The sequence below is a fragment of the Dasypus novemcinctus genome, chromosome 23 (genome assembly GCF_030445035.2).
Source record: "Dasypus novemcinctus isolate mDasNov1 chromosome 23, mDasNov1.1.hap2, whole genome shotgun sequence".
Classification (NCBI taxonomy): Eukaryota; Metazoa; Chordata; class Mammalia; order Cingulata; family Dasypodidae; genus Dasypus; species Dasypus novemcinctus.
In genome coordinates, this window is record NC_080695.1 from 1,333,783 (window position 1) to 1,348,112 (window position 14,330).

Consider the following 14,330-nt stretch of genomic DNA (forward strand, 5'->3'; position numbering starts at 1 on the left):
CGGTCTGCGGTGGGGCCCAAGGCCACGGGTGGGCCCTGAAGGCCGGCCGGCGTTCGAGGCGTCCTGGCTCAGAACGGGCCCCATGGCTCTGCGGCCACCTCGGCGGCAGGGTCTGGCGTCAGCCTCCTGCGTGACCTCGGCTGGCCTTGGCTGGGCCGCTCCATTCTGCAGAGCCCGTGGGAGCGGCAGCACCTGCCTCCTGGTGGGGTTCCCGGGAGGCCTGCGGTCAGTGCCCTCGGTGACCCTGGGCTGCCCGAGACGGGGCCTGAGCTTGGGGGGAGGCCCCGCTGGCCCCTCCCCGCAGGGGGCTGACGCCGGGGGCTTCCCAGCAGCGCCCGGCCCCCCGGCTGGGGGCCTCCTGCTCGTGCGGGGGACGCGCCTGAGGCTGGGCCGCGAGCCCGGGAGGGTACAACAGCCCCGTCGTCGGCGTCGGCACTGCCCGGCACCTCCGGGCGCAGCCTCAGAGGCCGCTGGGGGACAGGGACACCATGTGCAGCCAATCGTGGGGCGCCGGCTGGGCAGCTTCCTTCCTCCTGAACAAGCCCCATCTCCTGCCTCAGTTTACCCTAAAAGAGTCGCAGGGTGGGGGGCCAGGAGGAGGGTCCCCAGCGGGGAGGATTTGGGGTGCCCTTCAGTCCTATCCTGAGAAGAGGGTCTGGGTGGGAGTGTGGGGGCTTCGGGCTTCTTGACCCCATTCCCACGGGGGTCCCAGGTCTGCGTGGAGCGCTGGGGGGACCACCTCGCCTGCCTCTGTGCTTGCCGGGACTCAGTTTTCCTGTCCCAAATGCAATCAGGGAACAAATGAATCTAATGAGCCTGCCTGAGGCCCCGCCCACCAGAGCCCGCCCCCTCACCACTGGCCCCGCCCACCAGAGGACCCGCCCATTGCAGCTGGTCCCGCCCATCGTAGCCCCACCCCCTTTCTGCCTGTCCCGCCCCTCGCAGCTGGCCCCGCCCCCTCACTGGCGGCCCCGCCCACCAGAGGCCCCGCCCCTCACCAGCCGCCAGCTGAGGGGGGTCCCAGCCAGAGGCTGCTGGAAGCCTGAGGGGCCCTGGGTGGGGCTGGGAAGGGGCGAGGGGCTGTCCCAGGGCCAGGCCGGCTCATGGCACCCACTCGGGTTCTGCTCAGGGCAGCCTGGGCAATGCTGCTCTCTGCCTGCCGTGGGGAAACTGAGGCTCGGAGCAGGCCGCGTGCCCAGCCGTCAGGCTGGCGGGGGCAGGAATTCCAGCCCAGGAGCCCTGCGGAGCGTCAGCCCCCCCGCCCCCCGCTGCTCTCGCCTCTGGACTGAGGTGGAGGCGGGCAGGGGTCCAGCCCCCGCCGGGAACGTCCTCCGGCCAGCCGGGCTGAGGGGCCAGCGCCCCGGGCCCTCGGGCAATGCGCGGCGACATCCCGGGCGCCTGGCGCGGGGCCTCAGGAGCTGGCGCTGGGAGGCGGACGCCGCCCCAGGCCCCCGACTCGGACCCGGGTGGGTGTCCCCCTTAGCCCCGTGGGGACGGCGGGCTCCCAGGGGTCGCCAGAGCAGGCGGGCCTGAGCGGAAGGCCGGCGTAAGAAGGGGTGCACGGCAGAAGGCGGGGCCCGTCCTGGCCCCCGCGGACCCGCTGCCACGTGGGAGAGCAGGGCGGGGGGCTCGAGGCCAGAGGCACGGCGGGAGGGGCAGCCCCGAGGCTCCATCCACACGCCGCGTCTGAAGGCCGAGTCCACGGGCCTGCCCCGGGGAGGGCGACGACGGGGAGGCCGCCAGCCATCAAGGGCATGCGTGGGGGCGCAGGGGGAGGGCGCAGTGGGGAGGGCCTGTGCTGAGAAGTTTCCTTCTGGGGGGTGGGGGCGGCCAGGGGGCCGAGGGGCCACCCAGGCCAGCGCAGAGGGGGCACGAGGGCAGCGCAGGGAGCTCGCGGCATTGCGCAGCCAAGGGTGCCCTCTGCTGGCCAGACCAGATATCGCCCCTGTGCCTGGACGCCGCGGCCCGGAGGGGCGGGGCTGGAGGCTGCCTGACCCCCGCGGCCTCAGCCGCTCAGGGGCGGTGTGGACGGCTCACCTCCCACGGAGCGCGCGTGCCCGGCCCTGCGCTGGGGGCGCGTATGGGGGGCAGGGGACGCAGGGAGCCCTGCCTGGGCCAGCAGCAGGCAGCTGCCCTCGGGCCAGGATCCCCCTTCGCTAACAGCACCCCGAGAACACCTCGTGAGGGTCTGTGATCCACTGGGGGACAGGAAGCCAGGCGCCCCGGGGACACCCCAGGCCGCCGTGCTGTCAGGGCAGCCAAGGGCAGCCTGGAGGGCTCCAAGGAGGAGGAAGCGCTGTGCCGACCTCAGGGAGCCAGCAGGAGGCTGCGGCGTTCCGGGCCGCCTGCGCCACCGCCCCCCGCCTCGTCCTCCAGCCGGGCACCGCCGGTCACTGTCCCCTGGAGCTGCGTGGGGTCCGGGGTGGGGGCTGGGAGCAAGCCGGCCTCTCTCGGGCCGTGTCCAGCCACCCCTGAGCGCCCCTGGGCCGCCCGAACCCAGGTGGAGCAGGGGGAGGGTCTCTGGCACCCGGGGGGCTCAGCACCCCACGTCTGCAGGGACGCCCAGCCCAGGCCGCAGGGTCCCGGGAGACCCACTCAGGGTCTCCTCAGGCCGTGGGCCACGTGGCCAGAGACCGGCGGCCCCGCCCCTCGGTCCGCTCGCCCAGGCGCGCGGGCCATCGAGGCCCTGGCCCCGCCTGCCCTCGCTGAGCCCCCACAGGGGAACCCGGGAGGAGGGAGGGGCCCAGCCCACCCCAGACGCCTCAGCAGGGCCCGCCCGGGGCCGGGGACCCCGGCCCTTTAAGAGGGCTGCCCTGCTCCCGTCGGAACGCTGCTCCTGCCCCCCACCGCGGCGGGAGGGGGCATCCGTGTCGCCAGGCAACGGGAGGCGCCAGTGTGCACGCGTCGCCCGGGCGACCAGGAGCCGCGTCCTGCTCAGGCCCTGCTGCCCGAGCCCAGTGAGCCCCTCCCGCGGTGCCCTCGCCGCGCCCGGCGGGCGGCCACGCCATGGCGCAGACGGACGTGCTGCTGACCAAGGAGCCCGCGCCGCAGACGGTGCCGGCGTGCGAGCTGCCGCGCAAGGAGCACGATGTGGCCCGCAACACGGGCGCGCACACGTCGGCCGGCCTGGCCACGGCCGGCTTCCGCACGGCCAGGTACCTGGCGGACGAGTGGTTCCAGAACTGCTACGCCCGCTACCACCAGGCCTTCGCCGACCGCGACCGGTCGGAGCGGCAGCGCCACGAGAGCCGGCAGCTGGCGGCCGAGACCGAGGCGCTGGCGCGGCGCGCGCAGGAGGCCTCCACGCGCCAGGTGGGCGCGCGGCTGCAGGACACGCACGGCTGGATGTCGGAGCTGCAGCGCGAGATCGAGGCGCTGCTGGCCGAGACCGACCTGCTGCTGGCCCAGAAGCTGCGGCTGGAGCGCGCGCTCGACGCCACGGCCGTGCCCTTCTCCATCGCCAGCGACAACCTGCAGTGCCGCGAGCGCCGCCAGCACCCCCGACCTCGTGCGTGACCTCGTCGAGGTGGAGCTGCTCAAGGTACCGCCGCGGCCTCGCCTTCCCGCGCCGTCTGCCCTTCCTCCTCTCCTAAGGGTCCGGTCGGTGGGCGTGGGGCCCACCCAACACCCACACACCCTCGCCCCAGCTGCCCCCCCCCGTCAGACCCTGTGTCCGGGGAGGTCCCGCACGCCTCTCAGCCGCTGGCCCCAAGTGTGCAAGCGGCCCCCAGGCCCACGCCGCCACGCGGGGCCACGCCCCCGTCACAGAGCCGCTGGCTCGGTTGCCCGGCAGGAAGCGGAAATGGGCGTGGGCCCTGGGGTCAGGGCTCAAGGGCTTCAGCTGCCTGGGAGGGCCAGGCCAGGCCGGCTGCCCTGGCGGGGAGGGTGCCCGGGGGTCTCGCCCTGCTACTCCAGGGTCCCTCCCAGACACGCTGCCCTGGGGCCCTGGGGCCTGGGGCAGGTTCTGGCGGGTGGTGGGGGCCTGGGCCTCGGGCCTGACCTTCGCTGCCCACCTGAGGGCCATCCACACTGCATGTCCAGCTCCCCGAGGCCAGGGCTGGTCCAGGCTGTGGTAGGAGTCACACCTGGGAAACACCTGGGCGGCCGCCACGGAGGGGCACAGGAGGGGAGGCCGACCCGTGCCTCGTTCCCCAGCCTGATGCCCCCTGCATATGCCCCTAGGACCGGGAGGGCCCTGGCTGCACCCGGGGGTGCCCCCTCAGGGCCCTCCCGGCTCCTGGACACCCCTGGAAGCCCTGGCTTCCCGCCAGCTGCCCCTACCCTGGGGGCTTCTCTTTGGGGCCGTCCCCTCTTTCAGGCCACTTGGTGTCAGGCCTGGCCCTGGGGCTCTCCCCGGGGGGTGGGAAGCAGCCCACGGGCCCCAGAGGCCCCCACCCCTCTGAACCGGGGGCCCCTTAGAAGAGCTTTGGAAGAAAAGCCCCCCTCGCAACGCACCGTAAAGCATGACCAGCGAGGTGACGGGTGCCTGCCCTGCTCTCCAGGGAGAGGACAAGGGGCCCGGCCCCAGGCCAGCCAGCCGGGGGGCCCAAGAGCCCCCTACCCACCGGCCAGCCGGCCTCAGCGAGGGCACGGCCCCATCCCCAAGCCTCAGCCCTCCTCGGGCGCACAAGGACCCGACTGGCCGGGCTGGGGTGCTGCTCAGGTGGGGCCTCCGCCCTCCCCCCCGCCCCAGGAAGCCGAGCTCATCCGGAACATTCAGGGGCTGCTCAGAAGGACCATCCTGCAAGCCGTGAACCAGATCCGGTAGGAGGCGCCCGCCCGCCGCCAGCACTGCCAGGGGGACCGCCGTGCCCCCTCCAGCTGGCCCTGGGGCAGGAATCAGAGGGGCCATGTCTGGAGGCTCAGAGAGGGCAGGGGAGCTGGCCCGGGGCCCACAGCCCGAGCACGGGGCAGTCTGGCTGCAGGTGCCCCCAGGCTGGGGCCGGGGGGCAGAGAGCCCACCTGGGCAGATGAGGAGGGGTCCCCGGCGCGGGTGCCGGGCGCTCCTTGCGGGCGCTGACCCGGGTCGTGCCGCGCCCAGGCTGAACCGGGAGCACAAGGAGACCTGCGAGCTGGACTGGTCCGACAAGGTGCAGGCCTACAACCTGGACGAGGCCGTGCGCGCGCTTCCGCAGCCAGAGCAGCGACGTGCGCTTCCACCCGCACTCCACCAAGCTCGAGGAGAGGTGGGCGCGCCCCGGCCCTCCGCTCCCCCCGGGGCGCCGAGGCTCGGCCTGCGGGGTCCGCCGGGCTCTCTCGCCCCTCGTGGGCCGCCCCTCCCCAGCCGCGCCCCAGCCGGGTCACTGGGGCAGCTCTGTCTGCTCCGGGGCGCGCCAGCGAGCAGGACCGCGCGCCGAGCCCGACCCCGCGCCGCGCGCGCGACCCAGGGCGGCGGCCGGCAGGGGGCGCGCGCCCACCGCCCCTCGGCAGCTCAGGCCCGGGACGCGCGGCGCGGGGGGCGCGCCGGGAGGTGTGCGAGGGCGCGAGGCTGGTGCGGGGGCGCGGGGCTTGTGCGGGGGGGGGGGGGGGGGGGCTTGTGTGGGGGCGCAGGGAATGCCACGGGGTTGCGACGAGGTGCGTGGGGGGGGCGCACAGGGACTTGTGTGGGGGAGCGGGGAGGTGCCTGGGGGCGCGGAGGGGCGCGGGGGCGCGGGGAGCTGCTCAGAGGTACCCTTGGCAGGGGCCCCGCTGACCGCGTTGGCCCTTGGCCGCCGCAGCGCCTCCACGCCCGAGACCTGGGCCAAGTTCAGCCGGGACAACGTGTACCGCGCGGAGCGCGAGCGCCTGGCCTCGGCCAACCTGCGGCTGCTGGTGGACAGCGTCCTGCGGGACACGGCCGAGGACCTGCGGCTGCAGTGCGACGCCGTCAACGTGGCCTTCGAGCGCCGCTGCGAGGAGCTGGAGGACGCGCGCCACAAGCTGGAGCACCACCTGCTCAAGGTGCCGCCGCCCGCCGCCACCCACGCCCGCCCCGGCCCCCTGTGGGGCGGCCACCACTCCCCCCGGGCTATCCGGGACCTGTCCCTGTCCCCCCACTGTGAAGGACCCCTGGGACCCGTGCCCACAGTCCCGGGCCCCCCCCCCCCGGCCCCCCGAGGCCTTGGGGCCCCTGGGGTGCTTTGCAGCCTGGCCGCCGGGGCGGACTGACCCGCGGGGCTGGCGGGAGGAGGCGGCGGGGACGGCGGGTGCCCGGGTCCCTCGAGTCCTCAGCCAGGGTCTGGGGCCTGGTGACCAGTGAAGCAGGGGCTCTGGGGGCCAGGCGCCCGGACAAGCGTCTCTGCTGACCCCAACGGAGCCGCGCCCCCGCCCTCCGCCCCACCCCCCAGGCCGGGGACAGGGCTGCCCTCTGGACGCCGCGCCAGGGCCGGGGAGGGAGGGGGGTCCAGGCCGGAGGGGGGACGCCCAGGGTGGGGGCTGGGCCGGGGAGGCAGGGGGAGGCCCGGACCGGAGGGGGCACGTCGCCCCGGCTCACGCCTGCCCTGCGCAGACGCTGCGCGAGATCGCAGACCAGGAGCAGAACGCGGCGGCCCTGAGGCAGGCCATCAGGGACAAGGAGGCGCCTCTCAGGGTGGCCCAGGAGCGCCTCTACCAGCGCGCGCACCGGCCCAACGTGGAGCTGTGCCGCGACGCCGCCCAGTTCAGGTGCCTGGCGCCCGGGGACCGCGTCCCCGCCCGGCCCTCGGCCCCCGGGGCACCCCCGTACCCGTGCGGCAGCCCCCGCACACATGCACGCCCCGACCAAGAGGGCCGGGCCCCGGCGCAGCGACACGTTCTCGTCTCACCCTGTCATGCCGGAGCGCCACACGGAGAATCTCAGGGTCCAAGAGGCCACGGGCTGGCAGGGCCGGGCAGGCTGCGCCGCCCCCAGCCCCCTCGGACCCCCCACGCCACGCCCCAGCACACAGCGCAAGTGGGGTCGTGCCTCCTTTTTTCTTAGTTTGTTTACTCTGCTCACTTTCGCTCACCTGCGCTCACCTTTGCTCACCTTTGCTCTCCTGCACTCTGCAGGCTCACCTCCACTCACCACGCACCAGGTAAGCTCATCTCCACTCACCTGTGCTCACCTTTGCTCTCCTGCGCTCACCTGCATTCATCTTCACTCGCTGTTTGCCGCGCAGGCTCACCTCCACTCACCACGCACCAGGTAAGCTCACCTCCACTCACCTCCACTCACCTCTGCTCACCTCCGCTTACCTCTGCTCACCTCCACTCACCTCCACTCACCTCTGCTCACCTCCACTCACCTCTGCTCACCTCCGCCCACCGTGCACCGTGTCAGCTCACCTCCACTCACCTCCACTCACTTCCACTCACCTCCACTCACCTCTGCTCACCTCCGCCCACCGTGCACCATGTCAGCTCACCTCAACTCGCCACGCACTGCGCAGGCTCACCCCCACTCACCTCCGCCCACCATGCCCCTCCCCGCGCAGGCCCACCTCCGCTCGTGCCTCTGTGGTGGACTCTGCTCAGGCCACCAGGCTGTGGCTTGCTCCCGTCCACCTGGGCAGGCTCACCCCTGTCCCGTGACGTCCTTGTCCCCAGCGCCCCAGCACTTCCGATCAGGCTCCCTTTGGACTCTCGGGGTCTTTTCCCACCGAGAGGCCCGTTCCTGGGGCTTCGTCCCCCCGACCCAGAAGGCCGGGTGTCCTCGTGCCCCCCCAGCGCTGCCCAGCCCCAGGTCGCGCCTCCCCCTCCCGCAGGCTGGTGAGTGAGGTGGAGGAGCTGAACATGTCCCTCACGGCACTGAAGGAGAAGCTTCTGGAAGCAGAGCAGTCGCTGCGCAACCTGGAGGACACGCGCATGAGCCTGGAGAAGGACATCGCCGTCAAGACCAACAGCCTCTTCATCGACCGGCAGAAGTGCATGGCCCAGCGCGCCCACTACCCCAGCGTCCTGCAGCTGGCCGGCTACCAGTGACCCGGGGCCCTGCCCCGGCCGGAGCCCGCCCGCCACCCGCCTGACCTTCCTTGGCCAGAGCCCGCCCGCTGCCCGCCCGCCGCCCACCTGAACTTCCTCGGCCAGAGCCCGCCTGCTGCTCACCTGACCTGCCCGGGCTGGAGCCCGCCCACTCCCTGCCCGCCCTTCCAGGGGCCGGAGCCCACCCGCTGCCCACCCGCTGCCCACCTGCTCCCTGCTGGCTGCCCGCCCACTGCCCACCCACCCTTCCCGGGCCGGAGCCCACCCCCTCCCTGCCCACTGTCTGCCCGCTGCCCACCAGCTCCCTGCCCGCTGCCCGCCCGCCCTTCCTGGGCCAGAGCCCACCCGCTGCCCGCCCGCTGCCCGCAGCCCTCTCCAATAAAGAGCATGTTTGCCCTCACAGGCCGTGGCTGGGCGCGGCTCCCCGCCTCTGGCTGGGCAGGACCTGGCCCCCGTGGGCTGCTGCACCCCACGTTTTGCCGGTTGGGACGGGAGGGGGGGTCTGAGCCGAGGACGGGCCTCCCTGCCCCAGAGGACGGGACAGGCTCCTTGGGGACAGGAGCTTCCTTCATGATGTGGCCACGACCCCAGCCGTTCGTGGCGTGTCCAGCCCAGAGCCGGCCGGCCTTGCTCGGGATCACCACGGCACCCCGAGGCCTCCAGCCTCAGCTTGCATAGCTCTCGGGACGGGGCGCTCACCCCACCCCAAGTCCTTTCTCTAGCCGAGCACGTTTGGCGGCCTGGGGGCGGTTCTCCAGCCGAGCCCTGCCTCGTGTGCACCCCTCCCCGTGGCAGCGCCCCCCTCCCGCCGCCCATCCCTGCTCTCCAGGGCGAGTGCCCCTCCGCAGCCCGCCTGGCTCTGGAGCCCGGGTGCCAGCGGGGCCCCGGGGTGCACCAGCGGGGGAGTGCAGCGGTCCTCGGCGGCCCCGGCCCGTGCCTCAGGAGGGGTCTGACCTCACCCACCTGTCCCAGTCTCTGCCCCCCTCCCCAGCCTCCCCTGCCTGCCCTCAGGGACCGCAGCCAGCAGGGGGGCAGCGGGGAGCACCCCTGCCATCCCAGCTCCCCGCGGCCCTGCAGGGACAGCTAGCGTGACGGCGGGGCGCGGGCTTCCTGGAGGAGGGGGCTGCGCTCCAGCAGCACAGGCCGAGGCCCGAGGCTGGCCCGGGGAGGAGGTGGGCCTCAGCCCTGGGCCTCGTGGTGGGCAGACGTGCCCGCGGGAGCCCCTCCTCCTCGGGAGGGGGGCGTGGCCGGGGGGCTGATCGGGTAGGGCGCCCTGGTCCGGCCGCACCGCGCTCCCTGCTTCCTGGGGCAGGGGTGGGCTGCTCGAGCACCTGCAGCCCCCTGCCCAGCCTGCCTCTGCCACAGCCCCCGGCTGCACGCGGGACACCGAGGCTGCAGAAGCCGCCGCCCGTTCCCACCAGCCACTCGTGGCCCCGGGGCCTTTGCACCCGCAGTCTCTTCTGAGCAGGCCGCTCCCACCCGGTGGGGGCTACCTGGTGTCCCTGCCTGCGGCGCGGAGCCCCCACCCCTGCCCGTCGACTCCTTCCACCCGGTCCGAAGCGTCTCGGCCCCCGAACTTTGGGGCTCAGAGCCCAGGCTGCAGCTTCCAGATCCTTCCTCCGAACACAAACGATCTCTAGAGGACACGTCACGTCCTGTGTCACCGAGAGGCCCGGCCCGAGCCAGGCCCCGCTCCCCCGTGGGCCCCTCACTCGCCCTCGCCGCTGTTGCGCCCGGGGTGCAGGGGCCGAGGACGCCGTGCCGCTGCCTGTTCTGTGCCCACGACAGGCTCGGGAGCCGGGAGCTGAGAAGGAGCTGTTCCCGCAGACCCCTACGTGGCCCGAGAAGCCGTCCCGAGCTGATGGGGTGGGTGGGGGCTCTGCGCAGCCCCCCGGCCCCTCTGGTGGACAGGCTCAGTGTCCAGCTCCCAACCCACCCGGCCGCCCCCTACCCAACCCTCCCGCATGGGCCCCGGCCGGTGGGGGCTCCCCAGGGGGTGGGGGTGGGGCCGAGTCCTCCCAGAGGCCGCGCTGCAGCCTTGGCCCCACCCGGGAGGGGCCTGACGTGCAAATGGGGCCCTGGACGCGGTGACCGGCTCAGAGGCCGGGGGGTGGGGTGCCCCGGAAGTAGTGGCACCTGACGCCACGGAGGCGGCTCAGGACGCCGAGGCCGGCCGTGGCTGGCCCGACTGGACGGCGCGTCTCCAGACCAGGGGCACGGGGATGCCTGCTGGGGGTGCCCCGGGGGGCCGGGGGCTGGGCGCGTGACCTTGCAGGCGGGCTCTGAGGCGGTGGTGCCCTCGGGCGCAGCTCCCTGCCCCCCCCTTGACGCCCGGCGGCCAGGCCGACGCGCACAGCCCCGAGGCAGGGGCAGACGGGAGCCCGGCAGGGGGCGCAGCAAGGGCCTGGCGCGAAGCTCTCGGTCGCTGATGCCCGGCTGGGGTGGGTGGCGGGCACGGTGCCCGGGCTGTGGTGTCCCCCTGTCCAGACGGGAGACAGACCCGGGAGAGCAGGGCCAGGGCAGAGAGCAGGCCTTCCCCCAGCACCGGGGCACGCCCGGAGGACGCCGCCTCTGTCCCCCGGGGGCGCAAGGCAGAAGGCTCCCAGAAGCCGCCCCCGAGGCTAGCCCGCGGCAGCAGCACCCCCCGCGCCCTGCCCCCCGCGCCAGGGGCACTAGCTGCTGGTCCTGATTTTGCATAACCTCATCGGTCCTCGAGCCCCCCTGCCGGGTCTCAGCAGCACCTGGACGGAGAGCCCGGCCCCCCGCCCCCTCCCCACCACTGCTCTCTGCCCAAGGCAGGCGCCCGAGGGGGCAGGGCAGGCCGAGGGGGCGGGTCGGCGCATGGCAAAGGGGCGACGCTGTGGCGGTCCCCACCGGATGCCCCCCGCCGCCTGCCTGTCCAGCCCCCCTCCCAGCGCCATCTGGACGCAGAGGCCGCTCACCCAGAGGAGCCCCTCCATGGGGTCCCCATCAGGGCCCGAGGCCCCTCCCACCTCAGAGAGCAGGTGTGGCTTGTTCCAGGAGGCGGCTCAGACCCTCGAGTCCCCACGAGAGCAGCGGGGTGACCGAGGCCATCAGAGCGGCTGCCCAGCCGGGCCTCCGTCCCCACAGACCCGCCAGCCTGACTGAGGGGCCTGCCGCCCCCCGGAGGGGTCCCGGGCCCCGATCATGCCCCGAAGCTCCCAGCTGCAGCCCGTCGCCCCCTCCCCACCCTCCCAGTCCGTCCCCAATGACCCCCGTGGTCCCCGCGGGTGGGTTTGGGTCCTTGGAATACGTGGGGTGGGCTGGACACTGGGCTGGGCCCCCGGGAGTCTGTCCATGGGGTGAGAAGGGGGCGGCCCCTCCAGGGCAGCGGCACTCACGGGGCTGTCCACACGTCCAGCGGCCCCTGCCACCAACCCCACGGCTGGGCGGCTCGGCACGGACTGCACCGTCCACTCCCAGCTCTGGAGGGAGGCCCAGCAGGAGGGCAGTGCGGGGGCCTTGGCCGGCCTGCGACGAGGACGCGAGGACACAGGGGCGCGGTCGGCGGGCCAGCCCTTGAGCCAGGCCTCTAGGCCTGGGCCTGGCGGTGGCCGTGAGGCGAGACGAGCGTGCGGGGCCAGCGGTCACCAGGAGAAGGAGGGCTGCGGTGGCCTTCTCGGCGCGTGCCCGGCCCTATCCCCAGAGCCCCCCAGAGTCCCTCCGGGGTCCTGGGGTATGACCCGAGGCTGCAGCCGGCTCCATGCCAGGCAGAGCCGCTCACGCAGCTGCTGCTGGCCCCGGCCGCGCCGACCGGGTGTGCATGCTCCAGTGTGACCGTCCCACCCAGGACGGTGCTGGGGACCTGGGGACAAGGGCTTCGTGGGGTGCCCGGGCCGGGGCCTTGGGGGGAAGGGGCGGCTGAAGGGCCGGCGGGGGACCGTGTCACAAGCGGCACTGTGTGATTCCCACGGCCCGGTCCGCGCCGGGCACCGGCAGTGTGGCCGAGGACACGGGGACCGTCCCCTGCCACCAGGGAGCGCGGCCTCGTGGGGGCCCCACAGGAAAACGAGCCTGGCGTGAGCCGGAGCCGGGGGGGGGGGGCCGTCCGGGCCGAGGCCGAGAGGGGCGGCCCCGAGGAGAGGTGGGCACAGCCAGCCCGGCCCGCGCAGCGCGTGGCCAGCACATGCAGGGCCGCCCTCCCCCGCCGGCTCTGGGGAGGCGCCTGCTGGGGACAGCCGAGTGGACACTGGCCGGCCGTGAGCCACACCCGCCACGCGGGTCCTGGAGGCAGACCGCTCCCTGGACAGGTGGGGAAACCGAGGCTCAGCGAGGGCCCGAGAACCCCCGCGTGCCTGTGGCACCAGGAGCCGTCCCGCCCGTGGGCTGAGCTGCGAGGACCAGGCGGGGAGCGGCCAGGTCCTGGGCGGCGGGCGGTGGGCTGGGGATGCTGGGCCTCCGTCTCCCAGCAGAGCCCACCCGCAGGGGCAGGGGGCTCACCCAGCACCCACCCACGGCACCCGAGGGCCCGGGTCCCCGCAGCCCACTCCCAGCTCCCCCGGCCCCCCGCCTGCTGCCCCGGCGGCCCCCGCGGGCCCGGGGAAGCCTCCTGCTGCGCAGCCGTGGGGGCGACAGGCGGGTGCATCTCGCCCCAGGGACTCGGGCCCTGCCCGGCCAGGCGGCCTGTCCACCGCGGCCCCCCTTGCCACCTGCCGGCCTCAGCCTGGCCTCAGAGGGGTGGGCAGGTCCAAAGGGCAGCGCACGGGGGCTCCGGCGGCCCCCTCCTCCCACTGCCCCCCCGGGCGCCCTCTGCCCATCCAATGTGGAGACCCGGCCAGGAGGGCCTGAGCGCAGGCTGTGCAGACCCCCGCCTCACGCCCCGCCCTGCCCCCGAGCTGGGTGCTGGGGCTCAGGGAGAGGGACCTTGCCGGAGGAAGCCCCAGGTGAGAGCATCGGGGAGCCCAGGTGGGACATAGTGGGGCGCCGGGGTCCCCTGCAACCAGGGTTGGGGGCCAGGGCGGGGACACTGGGGGGTGAGGCCCTTGCCCTGTAGGAGATGGGAGGGGGCCTGGGGCAGGGGACACGGGGGCAGGGGGCAGGGGCAGGAGGCCTGGGGGCAGGGGGCAGGAGCTGGGGGCACGGGGGCAGGGGGCAGAGGCTGGAGGACAAGGGGGCAGGGGCCCGGGGCCCGGCCCCGCCCACCCCAGGAACCCCGGCTCCCCGAGGCTTGGGCCGCACTCGCCCGCCGCCCCCCGCCTGCTTTTATGGCTGGAATGGCCGGATGCGCCCAGGGTGCTTGGCAACGGCAGAGCCGCTGCCCGGCGCGGACAGGGCCGTGGAGATAAAGGCGCCCGAGCAGGAAGGGGGAGGCCCGGGGGGGCCAGGCGCTGGCCTGCGGGAGGCCACCCCAAAGCCTGGGTCTTTCTAGCCGCGGGGGTGCAGGCGCCTCTGGGGTGACCCCCGGGCAGACCTGGGGCAGGGGCCGGCCCTTCTGACCCAGCAGCTTGACCCAGCGGTCCCCGAGGCCCCCATAGGGTCCACCAGGCCGTGCCCCCGCCAGCACCCAGCTCACCGGGTGGGGCCGGGGGCCTCCTGGGGCAGCCTCCAGCCGGCCCTGCAGTCTGCTCTGCGCCCCTCTGGCGGCCCCGGGCACCCACAGTGCAACTGACCAAGGGGGCTCCTGGGGGAGCCGGCGCAGCCCACCCACCGCTGCCTGCGCACCCGAGGATGCAGCCGGGAGCCAGAAGTGCCCGTGGCCGGGCTGCCCGCCCCGGGGACCCTGTGGGGTGGACTAGGGCGCCCACACGTGGCCACGTCCCCAGAGGCCCAGGGGAGGAGGTGACCCACTCGCCCCGACCGCAGCCGAGAGCCAAAGTGGCCCAGGACGGACGGCAGCGCCCGCCCCGGGGTTAGGGATCCTCGAGCTTCGGGGGCTGGGAGAGGAGGCAGCCCAGCGGCCAGCCCAGCAGAGGCGCAGCCGAAGGATGTTCTCGGAGGCCAGGGCTCCTCGGCGCCGCCGGCCCCCGCACCCCGGAAGCTGAGGCGCCCGATCGGCCCTGGCCACGCGGGAGGCAGACCAGGGAAAGGCTTGGAAATCGGGGTGCTCCAGACCGGAAGATAGCCTCCTCACCGGGGACCGATTTACCCCACACTTGTTTCTTGGTTTGTGGAATTCCAGTAAAGCTCCATTTTTATTGATAAAATTCACAGAACATAAAGTCAGCCTTTTTAAAGTGGCACTTAGCACATGGGCAGTGCAGGGACTGTCACCACGCACTCAGTCACCCCCAGAAGAAACCCCGGACCCCCAGTGGTCCCTGCCCGATCCACGTCCCCTCCCGCCCCGGCAGCTCCGAGGAGACTTCTCTACAGAGCCGCCTGTTCCACAGGTTCCGGGCAGCGGGACGTCCCGGGCCGCCCGTGCCGAGGGTCCCGAGCCTGCCTCCGCC

General features: G+C 74.1%; 1 protein-coding gene across 1 annotated transcript; it reads left to right on the forward strand.

Annotated features, from left to right (window-relative positions):
• The first annotated feature begins 2,963 nt into the window (after window positions 1-2,963).
• On the forward strand, window positions 2,964-8,315 carry TEKT4 (tektin 4). Its single transcript, XM_058286709.1, is given in 8 exon segments — window positions 2,964-3,498; window positions 3,500-3,541; window positions 4,694-4,764; window positions 5,042-5,117; window positions 5,119-5,186; window positions 5,718-5,940; window positions 6,488-6,642; window positions 7,704-8,315. Coding segments are annotated over 8 exon segments (1,344 nt in total). The 5' UTR covers window positions 2,964-3,006; the 3' UTR covers window positions 7,921-8,315.
• Window positions 8,316-14,330: the final 6,015 nt, after the last annotated feature.